The sequence below is a fragment of the Lissotriton helveticus genome, chromosome 10 (assembly GCF_964261635.1).
Source record: "Lissotriton helveticus chromosome 10, aLisHel1.1, whole genome shotgun sequence".
Lineage (NCBI taxonomy): Eukaryota > Metazoa > Chordata > Amphibia > Caudata > Salamandridae > Lissotriton > Lissotriton helveticus.
In genome coordinates this window covers 27,441,356-27,461,007 of record NC_136071.1, presented here as the reverse complement: position 1 = coordinate 27,461,007, position 19,652 = coordinate 27,441,356, and the positions used below count along the sequence as shown (strand labels likewise).

General features: G+C 46.6%; 1 protein-coding gene across 1 annotated transcript in view; it reads right to left on the bottom strand.

Moving 5' to 3' along the window:
• Window positions 1-19,652, bottom strand: part of ATP6AP1 (ATPase H+ transporting accessory protein 1) — a 69,020-nt gene that overhangs the window by 30,662 nt on the left and 18,706 nt on the right. The window contains exon 3 of the mRNA XM_078664648.1: window positions 9,936-10,010. Within this exon, the coding sequence (XP_078520774.1) occupies window positions 9,936-10,010 (75 nt within the window). The remainder of the gene's footprint in view (window positions 1-9,935; window positions 10,011-19,652) is intronic.

Below are 19,652 nucleotides of genomic sequence, written 5' to 3'. Positions count from 1 at the left end.
TATGCCCGACTGGTAACCAACACTAGGTCTGTTAATTGTCCCTGAGCCTGTGTCCACTGATTTGCTAAGCACTCCTGGAGCGGGCGCATATGTAACCGTGCGTGAGGGACTATGAAGATGCAGGAGGCCATCATGCCTATCAACTGCATGAACACTCTCGCTGGAAGCGAGTGTTGTGATCTGAACTTCTGGATCAGAGACTGCATGCTGTCTATCCTGACTTGGTTTGGTTGAGCCACGGCTGTCAGGGTATTGATCGTCGCGCCTAGAAACTGCCGGACATGCGCCGGTTGAAGGAGCGACTTTGGGTAGTTCAACGAGAAACCTAGATCGTGAAGGAGGTGAATGGTAGTCGACATGTCCGCGGCACACTGTTGTTCTGACTTGGCTTGAACGAGCCAGTCGTCCAGGTAGGGGTAGACATGGATGCCCTGCCTCCTGAGGTGCGCCGCTACTGTCGCCAGACACTTTGTAAACACCCTTGGGGCTGTGGTGACTCCGAAGGGTAGGACTTTGAACTGATAATGTTTGCCTTGGATAGTGAACCTGAGGTATTTTCTGTGGGACGGGTGTAGTGGTATGTGGAAGTAAGCATCCTTGAGGTCTAAGGTTGCTAAGAAGTCCCCCTGGTTTAATAAGGGAAGAATCTGTTGCAGTGTGAGCATATGGAAATGTTCTGACAGTATATACAGGTGTAGGGGACGTAGATCCAGAATGGGTCTGAGAGATCCGTCCTTCTTTGGGATAAGGAAGTACAGGGAATACACCCCTGTGCCTTCCTCCTCCACTGGCACGAGCTCGATTGCGCCTTTTTGCAGCATCACCACTACCTCCTGCTGCAATAAGTGCAAGTGCTCTGCGGACATAGGCCTTTGCCTTGGCGGGATGTTGGGTGGAGTGGATTTCAACTCTAGGCAATAACCATACTGGACTAGTTGACGCACCCACCTGTCTGTGGTGATGTTTCTCCAGACGGGCAGGAACTGCTGCAGTCTCCCCCCGACAGGTGTTAAGTGGTCGGGGGGCAGTGACAGAGAGTCACTGTTTGCTTGGGGTAGAGGAGCGGGAGCTGTTGTTTCCTCTGCCGCGACCTCTGTTGCTGTTATTTCTGTAACCTCCCTTGTTCTGTTTTGTGAACGAGGATTGTGCTCCACCTTTTGAGAATTGAGATTGTTGACCCATTTGTCCTCTGGTGACTCCACGTGCACCTGAGCGACGAAAATTGTTGCCACGAAACTGTTGTGACTGTAGGGCCCCCATGGACTTAGCAGTTTCTGTGTCCTTTTTTATCTTTTCGAGGGTGGTGTCAACATCTGGACCAAACAGTCGATCAGGATTGACTGGCTGATTAAGGATGGTTGTCTGAATATCAGGTTTAAACCCAGATATGCGGAGCCAAGCCTGTCGTCTTAGCATGACGCTAGTGTTGATCGCCCTAGCTGCTGTGTCTGCGGCGTCAAGTGCACACTTGATGGCTGCGTTGGAGATCAATTTTCCTTCCTCTATAAGCAGTTTTGTGCCCTCTTGAAACTTTGGAGGCAGGTGTTGTACAATCTGTTCTAGGGTGTCATAATGCGCCCTATCGTAACGTGCTAAGAGTGCTTGTGTATTAGAAATACGCCAAAAGTTGGCAGCCTGTGCAGCTACTCTTTTGCCCCCTGCCTCTAGCACTTTGGACTCCTTATCCGGGGGAGGAGCTTCACCCGTTGTTTGGGAGTTGGCCCGTTTGCGGGCATTGGCGACCACCAGGGAGTCTAGCGGCAACTGTCCCCGAATGTATGCAGGGTCTGCAGGTGCTGGTCTGTACTTTTTTTCAATACGTGGATTGACCACTCTCGCTCTAGTGGGTTCCTTAAAGATGTCCGCAGCATGTTTGAGGACTCCCTTGAGCATAGGCAGTGTCTTTACAGTCCTCTCAGAGACTGAAAACGTGTCAAAGAGAAAGTCTTCTTCAACCGGGTCAGCATGCATGTCCACATCATGATTAGCAGCTGCCCTCTCAATTAGTGCATGAAAACCTGCAGAATCCTCTGTTGGGGATGCACGTGCACTGAATGGTTGTGGATCTTGCCCCACACTCTGGGTGCCTTGGTCACCAATGTTATCATATGCATCTGGATGTGCATCTGGTTCATTGATGGGGAAGGTGTATTGGTCCTGTTCATCATATCCCTCACCCTCAGATTGGTCTGGTGAGGGAGTAGGGCTTCTTCTAGGAGGAGGCTGGATAGGCTCTATCAGGTTAGAAGCGTCCAGAGGCACCCTTTTCTTCTTTAGTGGGATGAGATAGGAGTCCAGAGGCTCCGAAGTGATCCTCCTCTTGTATAGGGTTAATTTGCCTGTGTTGGCGTCGATGAAGTGCTCCGAATCGTCCTCTGATTCGAGTTCTCGACCTGAAGGTGCACCTGCCGTAGAAGAATCCGACTTCTTTGGCGTCGATTTCGTGGAAAAAGCCTTCGGAGCCTCTTTCGGCGGCAGAAGGAAGAGAAGCTTACTCTTAGGCTTTGCCGGAGCGTCCGTCGGCGTCTGAGGCGACGGCAACGGAGCCGACATAGCAGCGGCCTTGTCCCTGATTCTCTGTAGCGAAGCGGCGATGGGGGACGCTTCACTCACAGTGTCTTTTGGCGCTGACGAGGGTGTCTTGACCTTCCCCTCGGATCCGACGTCATGGTGGCCTTTCTTAGGTTTGGACGCCGATGCAGTTGTCGCCGACCCAGAGTCCTTGGATCGATGCGCAGATGTGCCAGCTGTCGATCCGTGCGCCTTCGTCGGTTCCGCGTCCACTACGCGACCGACCAACGGAGTCCCAGGCGTAACCGGAGCCGTGCCGCTAGCCTTGGCGTGCTTAGACGGTGTCGCCGCGGTCGATCCGTGCCGAGCACCTTTTGTAGAGGATCCCTCCTCTTGCGCCGATTTTGACCCTTTGGAATCGACCGGCTTCTTCGACTTCTGCGGACCGGAGGTCGACGGAGCCGATGCGGCGGCGGGTGCAGTAGTTTTCTGTGTGCCGGCCGCCATTTTAGGGACGCTCGAGTCCATAACTTTCGGTTTCGTTTTCGGGTCGGCCATTTTAGGTGTAGTCGACACTGTAGGTTTCGGTTTCGATGTGGCCTGCTCAGCAAGTATGTCTGTGGCCGGGCCTGATGGCGGGGCCGTGGCTTGCGGCACGGGGTCTTGGGTAAGGCCGACTGGCGATCCCGTGACCCGATCGTGATCTTCGAAACCTTCGGGGCATAGCTCGTCCCCTGAGCTATCTTCCGCGGCCCCATAAATTTCTTCGACGTCCCCTACCTCGTCGACGTATTCAAGGCCTTGACCCGCGACTCCGTCGTCGTCCGTCGGATCCGCCTCGACCTCCGTTTCGGGTGGGGATATCTGGAGATGATGACCCTGTTCATCTTCTTCTTGGTCGCCGAAGATGTTTTCTGGATCCGGGGCCGCTTGTCTGGCCTCCAGGCGCACCGCGCGCCGGAGCTTAAGAGTTTTCTTTGACCGGAACTGAGCGCAAGCCTTGCACTTGCCGTCGTCATGGTCCGGTGAAAGGCATTTGTTACAGACCGGGTGCAGGTCTATATGTGGGTACTTAGACCCACAGAGCGGACAGTACTTAAACGGACTCCGCTCCATGCTTGAAAGTAGCGGTCGTGTCGCGATGAGAAGGCCTCGACGTCCGAAGAGTGAAAAACTCCGCTGAATCCGACTCCAAGAGTTGGAAGAACTCGAGACCGTGCGCAAACAATACCGACGCTATAAAAATATAAGACCTTTTGGTCTTAAAAAGTAAGTTTTACTCGGTTCCGACAGAGAGAAGTCGAGACCGCATCCGAACCCAATGGCGGAAAAAAACAATCTGAGGATGGAGCCGATGCCCATGGGCACTGTAGTCCAGGGGAGGAGCCACCTATCTCAGGATACTTCGAAGACTCTTCCAGGACAACAATGTGCGATCATCCGGACCCAACACTAGGCGGCGATCTAATGCTAAGATATGAATTTAGCAGCCCACATGCCTCGAACGTCAGGAATTACGATAGAACTTTTTTGTAATTCAGAAGTGTGATGCAAATAAAAATTTAAATAGGAACCAAACAAATCAGAACACTGCTTGGTGATGGTGAAAAAGACAAATATTTGCAGAAACTATTTCCGAACACTATACACTATATTGTTTTATCAGTAAAACCACGTCAGTGGGAAATGTTGTTGCCATTTCAATAGAAAATCTGCTAATTACAAGTTAGCGTGCTACAGCGTAATGCTTCGGGTATGTATTTATTAAAAGTGATAGTTGTTCAACATGACTTGAGAAACATTTCTGCCCCGCCCTGATGACAATGCGGTTGATGAACTAAGAGGCAAGTCAGGGGTCAAGTGTATCCTATATGTGGCTAGATTTGTATTATATATGGAGCAAAAGTTTAGGCTATTAAATCAAACAAAAGTGTTTTATGCACAGCAGGCATTCTGAAGTCGCTTATTTGAAGGTGTTCTCATACGGAATAAAGAAGACAAAGGGGGCTCATTGAATTAAAATATTTGCCCAGGATCACATAGTTTGAAACCAGTTGATGGGTCAAGAATCATAATTGGGTCGAGTAGATTTTATAAGTCAGTAGACATGCAGGTCTAGTAACATTTTCATTATATTTCGAGGCCTGACCACATCACGTAATTACATACCATTCGCACACAAAAAAATGGGGTAATTTGCAATGCAATTTTATAGTCAATGCACAGGAACAACAGAACACGAGAGGCTGTTTGCAGTAATTTTGTTTCAACGTTTCCTCGTGTCAAAAAGTCACGCTAAAATATTTCTCAAAATGACAGATTTGCATTTTTAGTCATTTAGCTGCAATTTCACATATTTACGCCTAATCATATTATGCGAATTTCGCAAGTTCTTACTCCAGAGGGCAAGAACTGATAAATGGATTGTGGGTACTCCTTTCCACAGGGAAGGGCGCCTAAATGAATTGTGGGTAAGTAGCTCCACAGGGAACATGCCCATTAATGAATAGTGGATACACTACTCCAAAAAGGGGGGGGGGGGGGGCAATCCATTCATGGATTGTGGGTGTGCTGACCCACAGGATGGGGGTGGTCCATGAAGGGTTTGGGGGTGTGCCGACCCACAGGGAGGGGTAGGGTGTTCATGAATGGATTGTGGTTGTGCAGACCCACAGGGAGGGTGTTCATGAATGGATTGTGGGCGTGCGGACCCACAGGGAGGGTGTTCATGAATGGATTGTGGGCGTGCCGACCCACAGGGAGGGTGTTCATGAATGGATTGTGGGCGTGCCGACCCACAGGGAGGGTGTTCATGAATGGATTGTGGGCGTGCCGACCCACAGGGAGGGTGTTCATGAATGGATTGTGGGCGTGCCGACCCACAGGGAGGGTGTTCATGAATGGATTGTGGGCGTGCCGACCCACAGGGAGGGTGTTCATGAATGGATTGTGGGCGTGCCGACCCACAGGGAGGGTGTTCATGAATGGATTGTGGGCGTGCCGACCCACAGGGAGGGTGTTCATGAATGGATTGTGGGCGTGCCGACCCACAGGGAGGGTGTTCATGAATGGATTGTGGGCGTGCCGACCCACAGGGAGGGTGTTCATGAATGGATTGTGGGCGTGCCGACCCACAGGGAGGGTGTTCATGAATGGATTGTGGGTGTGCAGACCCACAGGGAGGGTGTTCATGAATGGATTGTGGGTGTGCAGACCCACAGGGAGGGTGTTCATGAATGGATTGTGGGTGTGCAGACCCACAGGGAGGGTGTTCATGAATGGATTGTGGGTGTGCAGACCCACAGGGAGGGTGTCCATTAATGGATTGTGGGTGTGCGGACCCACAGGGAGGGTGTCCATGAATGGATTGTGGGCGTGCGGACCCACAGGGAGGGTGTTCATGAATGGATTGTGGTTGTGCCGACCCACAGGGAGGGTGTTCATGAATGGATTGTGGTTGTGCCGACCCACAGGGAGGGTGTTCATGAATGGATTGTGGGTGTGCCGACCCACAGGGAGGGTGTTCATGAATGGATTGTGGGTGTGCAGACCCACAGGGAGGGTGTTCATGAATGGATTGTGGGTGTGCAGACCCACAGGGAGGGTGTTCATGAATGGATTGTGGGTGTGCAGACCCACAGGGAGGGTGTTCATGAATGGATTGTGGGTGTGCAGACCCACAGGGAGGGTGTTCATGAATGGATTGTGGGTGTGCCGACCCACAGGGAGGGGTAGGGTGTTCATGAATGGATTGTGGGCGTGCCGACCCACAGGGAGGGTGTTCATGAATGGATTGTGGGAGTGCCGACCCACAGGGAGGGTGTTCATGAATGGATTGTGGGCGTGCCGACCCACAGGGAGGGTGTTCATGAATGGACTGTGGGCGTGCCGACCCACAGGGAGGGTGTCCATTAATGGATTGTGGGTGTGCGGACCCACAGGGAGGGTGTTCATGAATGGATTGTGGGTGTGCAGACCCACAGGGAGGGTGTTCATGAATGGATTGTGGGTGTGCCGACCCACAGGGAGGGTGTTCATGAATGGATTGTGGGTGTGCAGACCCACAGGGAGGGTGTTCATGAATGGATTGTGGGTGTGCAGACCCACAGGGAGGGTGTTCATGAATGGATTGTGGGTGTGCCGACCCACAGGGAGGGTGTTTATGAATGGATTGTGGGTGTGCCGACCCACAGGGAGGGGGTCCATGAATGGATTGTGGGTGTGCTGACCCACAGGATGGGGGTGGTCCATGAAGGGATTGGGGGTGTGCCGACCCACAGGGAGGGGTAGGGTGTTCATGAATGGATTGTGGGTGTGTGGACCCACAGGGAGGGTGTTCATGAATGGATTGTGGGTGTGCGGACCCACAGGGAGGGTGTTCATGAATGGATTGTGGGTGTGCCGACCCACAGGGAGGGTGTCCATGAATGGATTGTGGGTGTGCCGACCCACAGGGAGGGTGTTCATGAATGGATTGTGTGTGTGCGGACCCACAGGGAGGGTGTTCATGAATGGATTGTGTGTGTGCGGACCCACAGGGAGGCTGTTCATGAATGGATTGTGGGTGTGCCGACCCACAGGGAGGGTGTCCATGAATGGATTGTGGGTGTGCGGACCCACAGGGAGGGCGTTCATGAATGGATTGTGTGTGTGCGGACCCACAGGGAGGGTGTTCATGAATGGATTGTGGGTGTGCGGACCCACAGGGAGGCTGTCCATGAATGGATTGTGGGTGTGCCGACCCACAGGGAGGGTGTTCATGAATGGATTGTGGGTGTGCGGACCCACAGGGAGGGTGTTCATGAATGGATTGTGGGTGTGCAGACCCACAGGGAGGGTGTTCATGAATGGATTGTGGGTGTGCCGACCCACAGGGAGGGGTAGGGTGTTCATGAATGGATTGTGGGTGTGTGGACCCACAGGGAGGGTGTTCATGAATGGATTGTGGGCGTGCGGACCCACAGGGAGGGGTAGGGTGTTCATGAATGGATTGTGGGTGTGTGGACGCACAGGGAGGGTGTTCATGAATGGATTGTGGGCGTGCGGACGCACAGGGAGGGTGTTCATGAATGGATTGTGGGCGTGCGGACCCACAGGGAGGGTGTTCATGAATGCATTGTGGGCGTGCGGACCCACAGGGAGGGTGTCCATGAATGGATTGGGGGTGTGCTGACCCACAGGGAGGGTGTTCATGAATGGATTGGGGGTAGACAGTTCCATAAGAGGTGTGCATGAATGGATTACAAGTTCCACCTTCTGAGGCAGACCACAGATCTTTAGACTCTACATCTTCAAGAACACAGAAGCAAAGAAATTCGAACTAAAATACAAGAAAGTAACCGAAGCTGGGATTGATACTTTTTTTTTTTTTAAAACTCTGAAACGCATGCTCTGAGCAGATTCTTAAAATAAATTAGACTTTAGGATATGCGATTGTTGTGGTTCCTCTAGCAAGAAGCAGAAACCAGAAAGTATTAGCAAAGCCAATATGTCTTGCCTATGCAAGAGATATCGGCTTTGCCTATGTGTTTTAGTCATGTTGTACATCAGCTTGGCTGCGGTTTAGCATGGCTAAAGGAGAGTGGCGTAAAGGAGAGTGGCGTGGGGTGCAGCGAAGAGTGAAGTAGAGTGTCAGAGCGGAGTAACAGAGTGTTGCGTATTGGACTGGCATTCAGTGGAGTCGCGTAGAGTGGAGTAGACTGGTATAGACTGAATTGGCAGAGAATTTTGTAGAGTATAGTGGCATAGAGTGCAGCAGCTTAGAATGCAGTGGCGCAGGCGCAAAGTATAGTACCACAGAGTTCATTTGCGTAGAGTGGATTGGTGCAGTAGAGTGGCGTAGAGTGCACTAGCATAGAATGCAGTAGTGCAAAGTAGAGTGTTGTAGAGTGCAGTGGCGCAGAGTGCAGTGGCGCAGTGTTGTAGAGTATAGAGGCATATAGAGCAATGGCATGGGGTGCAGTAGCTAATACCAATGCAGGGCTGTAGAATGCAGTGGCATAGATAGGGGTGGCATAGATAGGGGTGGCATAGATAGGGGTGGCACAGATAGGGGTGGCACAGAGTGGGGTGGCACAGAGTGGGGTGGCACAGAGTGGGGTGGCACAGAGTGGGGTGGCACAGAGTGGGGTGGCGTAGAGTTCAGTGGCATAGAGTGGAGTGGCACGAAGTGGAATACAGTAGATGGTTTCAGAGTAGAATGAAGTGGGGTGGAGTGGTGCAGGGTAGAGTGCATTGGATAGAGTGTATTTGCACAGAGTGCAGTTGCAGTATTTACGCAGAGTGGAGTAGTGCAGAGTGGAGTGGCCTAGACTGGAAAAGTGTAGAGTGGCGTAGAATGCATTGGCATAGAGTAGAGTGGTGCAGAGCAGTGAGGCAGAGAGTGTAGTGACGAGTGGTGCAGAGTAAAGTGCAATGGCATAGAGTGGAGTATGCTTGGTGTGGTAGAACACTGCCATTACAGACAACACATTTTCAATTGGAATGACCATTACATTTGCACAGACAAACACTTTTACTAATAAAACTATACAGTACACTAAAGATAATGTGTGGAAATGGCATCACGTAATGTATTGATCATATCGAAGTATTCATTTCAAACAGTTCAGAATTGAGAAAAAAAAAAAAGCATGCTTCATTTGTGTTTCTCATTCTGATGTATTTTGAAATACCTGCAGTTTTTAAATGTTGTTGCGTGCTAGAAAAAGACCCCATTTCCTACTGCCAGTATCCAGCAAGATTGTCACATAAATCCTTTCACTTTAAAGTAAGAAAAGAAAAATTAAACACCAAGCTCCCTCAGAGACAGAGCATGACATCTGTCCTCGTTCTTTGAATATACAGCAAATGTGCCAAGCACAAGATTTACAGGCCTGTTTACAGAAAGGAGCCCTGGTGGAAGAATACAATTGGAGGTAATGTGAAAAGGCTTTGCTCCTAGGGTGGCCGAACTCACACTGCACAGCCTAAAACAAAGCCAGCAAATAGAAAGCCAGAAAATGTGAATTACAAACCACAAAGCCAATGGTAGGTAAAAGTTGAATGCATTCCCATGGAAGCTTTCTGGATAGTCCCAAGATGTCTGTAACAAACCAGACCACTTCGCTATCTGGTACGCTTAGACCTAAAAACAGGCAATTCCTTTAGCTGCGACTTCTTTAGGCAGATAACATCCTCAAATCCACTGCAGAAATATTTATAGAGCATCCAACAGTGTGTCCACAGCCAAATACTGCAGATAAACACTGCTGCAAGTTACACCCAAACAAGAAAGAGCATGCCCCTCTACTGGCTGTCAGAAAAGGGAGGAGGGAACCTAACCACCCATCTCACTTTGGTTCAAGCAAAGCAGAAAGTAGAAATTGAGGTAAGAAGGGCTCAAGGCCCCCAGATCAATTATAAAGTGAAGATAGTGACCTCACCTCCAAATTTGGAAAAGCGCTGTCTTGTTTGTTGCCAAATACACCGCCATAAGCTGTGAAATCTTCAATGCTCAGCTGCAAAGGAAAGCAAGCAACAGGTTATGTATTAGACTAGCAGTATATCAAAACCACACTACTCATACAAGGGTGCTGTGGCACAAGCAGCCGCAGAGAGCTTTAAGGTTGAAGTACGGGGTCAAGTAAATAGTTTCTGATCATTAACTAGGGTAATAACATCTGCTACCAGTGTCATTAACAGTAATCATGTTTATAACAACGCAGCTTTAAAACTACAGACATGTTTTAGGTGTAATAGAGCGGAGTAGTGCGGCAGAGTGCAGGGGTGTAGAGTAGCGTTGAGTAGAGTGGCGTAGAGTGCATTTGTGCGGAGTAGATGCAGTGTAGAATTTAGTGGAAAAGAGTAGAGTGGCATAGAGTACCTTTCAGAGTAGATGCAGTGGTGCAGAGTGTAGTGGTGCATGGTGTATTTGCATAGAGTACAGTGGGATAGCGTAGAGAGGTGTACAAAATTAGGAAATTTTTGTAGAAAACGTTGAATAAAATTTCACAAGAATGAGACTTTCAGAACGAAATGTGAACTCTCAGTATCTTGTGAGACTATAAGCAAGAACACCACTGACATAAAAGTCATGGTTCTGTGCAAACAAGTCTCCAGCTACTAACTCACAAAACTGTGTAATGTGGAATTTTAATAATTTCACTGGTATAATTAAAATGTCACTGAAGCCTGGAGTGTAGCAGATGTTACATAGGGACAGAGCTGATGTGGGGTGGGTGGGGGTTCAGTGTAAGGAAGGTGTGAAGCAGCACAGCTGCTGTGACACAAATATTCCTTAAGTGTCCTAGCCATGATAACATGATTCTTAGTGTTCCAGATTTACAGAAGTGGATATTTCTGTAAACAGGGAAAAGAAGAAAACTGTTGCAGGAAATGCGTGAGCAATGATCAGTCACACTGAAATGAGGAAGTTGGGACAGGCTGTTGTGAAATTGTCAACCCATGGCCAGAGGTTAGGGGCCGGGAGGAGGGGGAAGAGAAGAAGGCACAATAAGACAAGGGGTCGGGCCTGGTCGAGGCAAACTGGGCATGTAGGGACCCAAACACACTCTTTGAAAAGAGAAGGAGGGGTGCGATTTCTGCCATTCCAGTAAGTTTCTGGTAGCAAGATTTGTTTTTTTTTTAGGTTGAATCATGGGACAGAAGGGTGCAGCACTACATTCTACCCTCCCCTTTTAAAATAACCATTACATGACACAGTTCACCACGTACCATGAGACCTCTTTATGGATACACCCCACCTCTGTGAAGCTAGTCTACGCTTGTTGGATTAAGGGGATGAGTACATCAAGATACCAAGAAATCGAGGACTCTGACACAGGGATGTGGAATTCCTATAGACCGACACCCGGGACATATTGTTTGGGGTCAAGGGCAACAAGTTGTCATGTGTATTTTGTCCTTCGGACAAGTAGGCCCAACCCCCTACAGCACAAACCCTTTGGCTGCCAGTTTACAGTACCGCATTATGGATCATCATGGATCAAGGAAGGACATTGTCTACAGTTAAAGTAATGTGTGCGTCCATGTGTTAATGCTGTTCAAACTTGTATTTATGGTTCATTAATGCAAAGCCTTTCTTATAAGGGTGAGCACTAAAAGTAAATGTTGTAAGCTCGGACTGCACTACAGACGGTGTTTCCAGTACAAACGTGTACACAGGTTTTCAAAGTTTAATGTAAAATCAGTGAAACCAGTTTAAATACGATTATGGGAAACAAAAATAAACGAGCACTGGCAAAGCCAGTAGATCTGTAATTGGTGGTCAGGCTTTTGGTTTTGTCAATATGTGACTTGTTTTGGCATGGTTTTTGTAAAACCTTATCGGTGTGGGAGCTGCAAGGCACTCACCATTCTAACAAGCATTGGCAAAAGCAAAAAAAATGCTCCTTGTAAAAGAGCAGACTACGGTTACTCACAGTGAAGCAAACTGATAGACCGAGAGAGAGAGAGACAGAATTGTATTAAACACAAAAGGTCATGGTTGACGCCAGGCCTAATTTGAGGCCCAATTATTAAAGAAAGTATCAAAAGTGCATCCATGGTATACATCCTTGCATTAAGTGCATATATACAGTGTCCATGAATTCACAAGAATGTAGAGAAGTAGGCCAAGAAAGAGTACTCCTAGAAAATATTTGTGAACTGCATTTTAGCATGAGCGAATATGCTTGTGTAGATTTGCTCCTGTGAAAATCTGAATGTTTAAAGGTTACTGAAAATGCAGCAACACCTGTTTTTTCAGAGTGGAAGACCCTTTGCAAAGTTTGACTCGTCACCTTTTTGCGATATTAGGGTGCTAAACTGGTACTTAAATAAAGAGGTGCAATCAATGCCCAAACAGTGTTAACTGTGTTAACACTTAAACAGTGTTAAGTGGGGAGAGGGGTTGGCCTAACGGCTAAGGCGCTCGACCTCGGACCTGGGGAACTTGGTTCGAGTCTCGGTAACAACGCCAAAAACCCCTTGTGATTCTGGGCAAATCACTTAATCTCCCCGTGCCTAAAAATGAAAGTGTGTCCTCATGTAACGTAACTGGTGCTATGTAAAGCGCTCTGATAACTGATTCGGTTCGGTTCTAGTTCGCGCTATATAAAACTCTGCAAAAAAAAAAAGAAAAAAATAACACAATAATGGAGTTATACCATCTCAAAATTAGCAGTATTGCGCTGCATAATTTGCTTAATCCTGCTGCATACTTCCAGCAGCTTCGGTTATAGTCCGAGCAACCTTGGTCGATACTTGGTGGAACTGTCCTATGCAGCTATAGAGGAGTCTGGCTCCTTGGCCGTCACCAACCCAGCCGGTCATCTGACATTGTTTTTCCTCGTCTCCCCGTTTGTGTCTCTTTCCCTCCCCCTTCGATGGAACTACAACGACGCCCCCTGGGCGGATACCAAAACAGTTAGTTTTTACCTACCGCAAAGCCCGGGCAACCTTGGCCGATGCCCGGTGGAGCTGTCCTATACAGCTATAGAGGAGTCTGGCCCCGTGGTCGTCACATACCCAGCCGGTCATCTGACATTGTTTTTCCTCGTCTCCCCGTTCGGGTCTCCTTCCCTCAGCCTCCTCCTCCCGCTGTGATTCTTGATTCAAACTGATATAATTATGTATCCTGTAACTCGCTGAGCCTCATGTAAAGCACTCCGATACCTCCGGGTTTAGCGCACTATATAAAACTTTGCAAATAAATAAATAGTCCTACGATGCTAATCTCTTGCAGCACGCTGAAATTGCCATAGGGCCCATGCTGTTGCTTCAAAGCCCACATAAGGAAAGCTTTTAATTTTCTTACCACTGCTGGGCATTCATCTGCTCTCTTCCCTTCTGTGCTTCCGGCCCTTCCCTCGTTCCTTTCGTTTTTAGGTCTTGCCTAGGCAGTGCATGCGCTGTCTCTTCGAGTCATGCTGTGTTCAGTATGTGGGTTTCAATTCAGCCCCTCTCTTCTGACTTGTTAAAGGTTGCATCGTTCTGAATAGCTTGTTTCTATACGGCTGCTTAGCGTTATATGTCCCACCTTCTTGTGTCTTGCTCCTACCTTGGAATATTGGCCTATTACGGGTGTCCGCCCTCTGTAGTACTTTTCCCTTTGTTTTTGCGTACTTTTTAATTTTGCAGAGCGCACGCGCACTTTCCTTATGTTACACTGTTGTTGCCCATCCACCTCTCACTCTGTTTGTTTCACCCTCTCTCCTGCCCTATTTTTATGTCCTCCCTGTCCCCGCAAACCGGTGTTCCTTCAGCACTACGTCGTTTGACGAAAATGCAGTTACTTCACACAACGAGCGCGGCTGAAATCCATGTGCATGGACTCTAAACATATTTATATTACGAATAAATTGATCACGGTGAGTAGTGAATCAAGGCTTCCAAAATTATCAGCAACGCTTTCATACGGGAAGTGCTGAAGGCTAACGGAGGATGAGGTGCACTACCTGTCCCCGCACACAGTGTTGCTCAGTGCAGGCTGGCTCATTGTTTTGGAAACATTATAATACGATTCGATTCATAAACTTTATTCGATTCAAAATAATAGAATCACAAAAGTATACAGACCTTAATTTAAAAGCATATTGACACCAATAGGACAGGATAATTCATTCTACAATTTATACATAAGAATCTAAAATAGAAGTAAAAATGTCCAAAAGGAACTTATACAAATATTACATATCATTTATCAATCAATCACACCCTGTACCAAAGAATATTATTATATCATATAACCAATTGCGCCAACATATGAAAAAAGGTTTTAACCAAACTAACAATGCGTTTCCTAAATTGTAATGACAGTCGTATGAAGCTTAACATGGGGCAGCATACTCCAGGTGATGATAACGATAACAAATAGTCATAACCCTCTTTATAGTTACATGGTCGCCGACTTTTAGGATAGGCTTAATAAACCTGCTTCTTGGTTCCTTATAAAGAGAACAAAAAAGGACAAAATGAATAGTATTTTGACTGGTTTTGTTATCACAAGGACAAGGGGGCAGCCTCTCACACCAAACCCCTTGTTTTGGAAAGGCAAAAAGAAAGTGGAGTGTGTTTAATCTAAACCTTGTCAGATAAAAGTGCCATTGCACATGAGTAGTAAATGTTAAATAAAATTGGACCTTCAATTTACCCAAACAATTTGTTGGCTGATCTGAATGTAACATACTTAAGCTATTACGATAACTTGTTTTAATTAAAGATTTTATATCCCCCTGCATATTTTCGGGATTGTCATACAAATGGCCCAAACCAATTCTATGCAGAGTGTCACTAACATATGAAAGCCATCGGATCTTCATCGCATGTTCAAGATTTTTACAGGCCCGGAGGATATCTTTTGAGAGCTGAAGGTCTTCTGATAACCACACTTTACCCCAGAATAGTAAAGGGGAAACGCGGATGATGTCAGTCACGTATTCCATTCCCATCTCAGTGTGGCAGAAACTATTAGATGAACCTGGTGGGATTGATAACAAACACTTTAGAAATTTATTTTCCATGACCTGGATCATGGCTGGGCTTACTATCCCCCAAACCCCTGCCCCATAAGTGGCCACAGATAGGCATTTTGCTCTGTACAGGGTTTTTAAGTGTGGAACTGGTTTTTGTCCTAATTTACTGCAAAAGCGAAATAGACCCTCTATAGATCGGCTAGTACTTTGTACACGCGCCTTCATCAAAGGAACCCAGCTCAGTTTGTTGTTAAATAAATTACCCAAGTAATTAAAATTGTCAACTTTGTCAATGGTAGAATTAATTACCATGAACTTACGGGTTTTTGTCCCTTTGGGACCACAGACCATTGCAAAAGAGTTTGCAAAGTTTACCTTTAGGTCCAGGTCCAGCATAAAGTTGTTAAATGCATCCAAGCAGGTCTGCATACTATTAGCTGTAAGAGTCATTAATACTGTATCGTCGGCATAAGATAACATAGGTATCTTCTTGCCGTTTGCTTTTGGGAAATCCGAGCAATGTTCCAACAAAAACTTTTCCAGGCCATTAGTATAAACTAGGAACAAAAAAGGCGCTAAAATACAGCCTTGTCGCACACCCTCGGTTGAGGGGATAGATTTAGTCCCCCCCCCCCCGACCCAAATCTTATGGACACAGTTGTAGCAGCGTGTACTCGGAGCAGGGTAACCAGGGGTTCTTCAAAGCCCATGTCCTCCATCATCTGCCACAGTTTGTTTCTGCAAACAGTGTCAAAGGCACTGGATAAGTCCATGAAGGCCAGGTGGATAGAAGAACCCCTGGCCTTCATGTACTTACCCATAATTAGTGCCAAATTTAAACACTGTTCGGTCGTTCCCTTTCCTCTCCTAAACACATATTGGGAATTTACAATTAGGCCCACGGAGTCTGCCCATGTCTCCAATCTGGCCAAAATTATCCTCCACAATAAGCTTACATGATGCGTCAATTAGTGATATAGGGCGATAACAACGTGGGTCGCACCTCTCACCCTTCTTGAAAATCGGCACCACCACTGCCTCTTTCCAGGATAGGGGAATGCGACCAACAATAGCTGCTTTAAATACATTCAATAACAATGTAGCCCATACAACAGTATTATGTTTAAAAAAGTCCAACGGCACCGCATCTGGGCCAGGGGCTTTTAGTGGGACACCTTTCCTCAAGGCCTCTTACACTTCCAGGAGTGTAAGCGAAGAATTAAGCAGGGAAGCTGTAACCGGGAAGTCCACCTCCTTTATTTCATCCTGCAGACCTATAAGGGGTACAGACTTAGGATTACAAAATTTCCCATAATGGGCTTCCTATGTCTCGCCCGTTATCTGCATCACCATATTATCCTTGCCATCACTAAAAAGGAAAGGACGATTTATCACTTCCCAGAAAAGCCTACTATCTTTCAAATCTGAGGCTTTCTCTAGGTCATCCCAAGCTAGCTTTTTTAAATCTAGCTTCCGTTTTTTAATTGCCTCTTTATAGGTGCTTCTCGCAGTTAATACCAACTCCTTATTCCTTGGTTTTTGTTGCAAGGCCCTTTTTAATAATTTTTGAGCTGCGGAACAAACAGCATCAAACCATTTAAAGCCCTTAGACTGTTTATTAACCATTGGTTTTTTAAGATGCTCTGCCACATTCCCACACAAAATTTCAAAATTCCTGATTATATTTTCAGGGTCTGTGATTGGTGATAAACAAAACTTAATTTCAGAACTATTGGCACTTAAGACCTCTACCTCCAACCCAATTGCATCTACTTTCTCCCACTTCAAAGTAACACCTTTGTTCCTATTATATGTTATTGGTTGGTCCCACATTGGATGCTTTGTAGTAACAGGAGGGCACAAAGTTAAAGTTAGAGGATTATGATCGCTCACCGGATTTACATGGGTCTCAAATTTATCAATATAATGTAAATGGCTACTAGATACAATAGCAAAATCAATAACAATCATAGAGCCTCCAGTTCCCTGGAAAGTTGGTATGGGAAGTGAATTTGGGGCAACCCATGATTCCATTATGCATAAGTCATTGATGACAATAATATTGTTTAACGCGTCACCCTGAGGTGTATGCTTAAAGTGTTGCATAGGGTGATCATTTAGATCTACCAAACCACAAACATTTGACTCACCAAATTTGCACAAGGAACAATTAAAATCACCAACCCATAAAATAAATAATGAAGGTAAATTACTATGCGCCTTGGATATATCCTACTGCAAATTCACAATTACAGCGGTCTCATAATTATCAAAGACATTGTAATACCAGTTAATCAACAACAGGGGGACGGGAAACAGGGATTGTAACAAAAGTAATTGATACCGGGGGTATCCACTATCTTAGATGTTGTTAAATTATTCCATTTAAGAGAAATGGCGGTCATGATACCAGCTTTTGCCCTGCCTGCCTGCGATGGCACAGCTAATACATTAAATGATTGGAATCCATCAAGATCCGGTCAGTTCTACTCCATGTCTCCTGGAGACACACGATATCATGGGTTCCTACATAATTCAGCCATGCATCATCTTGTAGCCTCCTAGAGAGACCCGCAATGTTCCACGAAATCAGGCGAAGCCCCGTTTCCCCCGGCGAGTCACCTAATGGATCTATATGCGTGGCCACATCCAACCTAAGGTCAGGCAAGTCTAACACACAATTTACAATGTCACAAACCTCTTTTTCAACAAGATTTTCAGTCGGCACAATACAAGTTGATGCCACCTCATTAGTATCACCCCTCAATCTTTCACTCTTATGTTCCACTAAAAAACTACCCACTTCACCACACGGTTCAGTGAGCTTTTGGCTAGTTGGTAGTCAGTCTATCCCCTCCAACCCCATCAATGGTTCAAAGCATTTGGTGTCCACCCAAGATATTCCTCACCCTGGAATCTCATTCTAGGATAGTTTTGGGGTGGATGGGAGAGAACATGCTTTAGATTGGGGTAGAAATATTCTAAACCTATACATTGTATGTCCCCCAATCTACCAAACCTTGGTGCATGACAAATAAAATCCTTAACCCAATTATCCCTAAAATTTATGAGGATGCAGTCCCCCTCCTAATCTTTGTCACTTGGGCCCACCCAAGGAACCCTTCTAACATTTAGAATTTCTGTCCTAGAGGCAGGGCGAAGCGGTCTATTTTTGTTAAGCCAAACAATTACCTTGTTTCTAAGGTCCCTATTTGATTCCAGTTGATTGGGCCTGGCCCCTGGCACTCCTGTCAATATAGCTGTGAAAGGGGCAGACTCAGGAGGTAGATTTACACAAACCGCCCTTTTAACTGGAGCTTTTACTCCTTGGTTTATAGGACCCTGTTGTGGTATTACCTTAGGCCTAGTAATAACCGCCTGCTTAGGTACAGATAACTTTGGTGCAGATGCAGCAGCCACTGCAGGCTTTTGATTGCCACCTACAACAGCCGCCAGAGTGGGGTTGTTTGAGACTATTTGAGATGCAGCTTTACCAGGATCAGTAATTGTGGCCGTTTGTAACACCCCTACTGGCTTCTTTGAGCCTACTTTCTTTATAGCAGTAGGTTTGCCACCCGAGTTCTCAATGCCCTCACTGTTCTTAACCAATATATCAAGGGAATCGGTGTTAACCGATCTAAGATGTTCTAATTGGTCCAGTTTCAAATTTATTATTTTCGTTCTTTCCAATAAAGGCATCAAAAGAGTTTTAACCAGCTTTTCAATGTTAAGGAGCAACTCATCGTTTGGGCAAGATTTGTTTGTGGGTTCAACATCCATAGATGCTGTTCCCCTTTGTTTTGCGGATTTGGCCACAACTCGATAAGCATTGGTTTTAGCTGTTTTAGCTCTGCTACCCTTATTATGGCCCCCTCCTCTTTTCCGTTTACTTGTTTTAAAAGTTTCAATTACTTCTTGGTCGAGTTCTGGAACATGGAGTTGTGCCGGTATAGGCGCTGTATGAATCAGGTTACAATTTTGAATGCTACCCCCACTAACAATACTTGATCAGTCTGCATTTAAGCAGTCCACCAGGCTGTTAGGAGATGCTAATTGAGAGGCTACATTAATAGATAAATTTGGACTGAGTACAGGGTTGATTATGATGCTTTTATCAGGCGTAGTTATAGAACCAATACGTCCTAATGAAGACCGTTTCCCTGTTAACAGATCTAATGATAATCGCTTTTCTGTAAGAGCAATTTCTTTTTCCAGAATCCCAGTTGCCCGAGTTATAAAAGCATCCAAGGTTCCTACAACCGAAGCGTCTGCTCTACTTCTCCCGCTCCTCGCTGCACCGCAACAAAAGCTCTGTGTGATGGCTGCTCAGCCATGGAGGGCATTGCTCTCCTACTCGAGCATACAATTAGTAAGGTCAGGTAGCTTGCCAGTTAGCATCAACAGAGACGTATTGGAAGACTTTGCTTGCCAGGGTCTTCCTGGGCTATCATTAACTCTTGATGGGAACCATTGATTTAAGTGTTTCTCTTTTCCTGACACAATGCTCACCAAACAGTACTGGTATTTTGTTTTATACTGCATGACATTTTAGTCATCGGTGTGCTTCTTATTGGATTCTTCAGGATTGCAGGGTGCAGTATCTTATGTGGCTAATGGAGGTCCCTTTCACACTCCAGAGGGACACCTAGTAACCTGTGGTACTGCACCATTTCCCTGCTTTGTGTA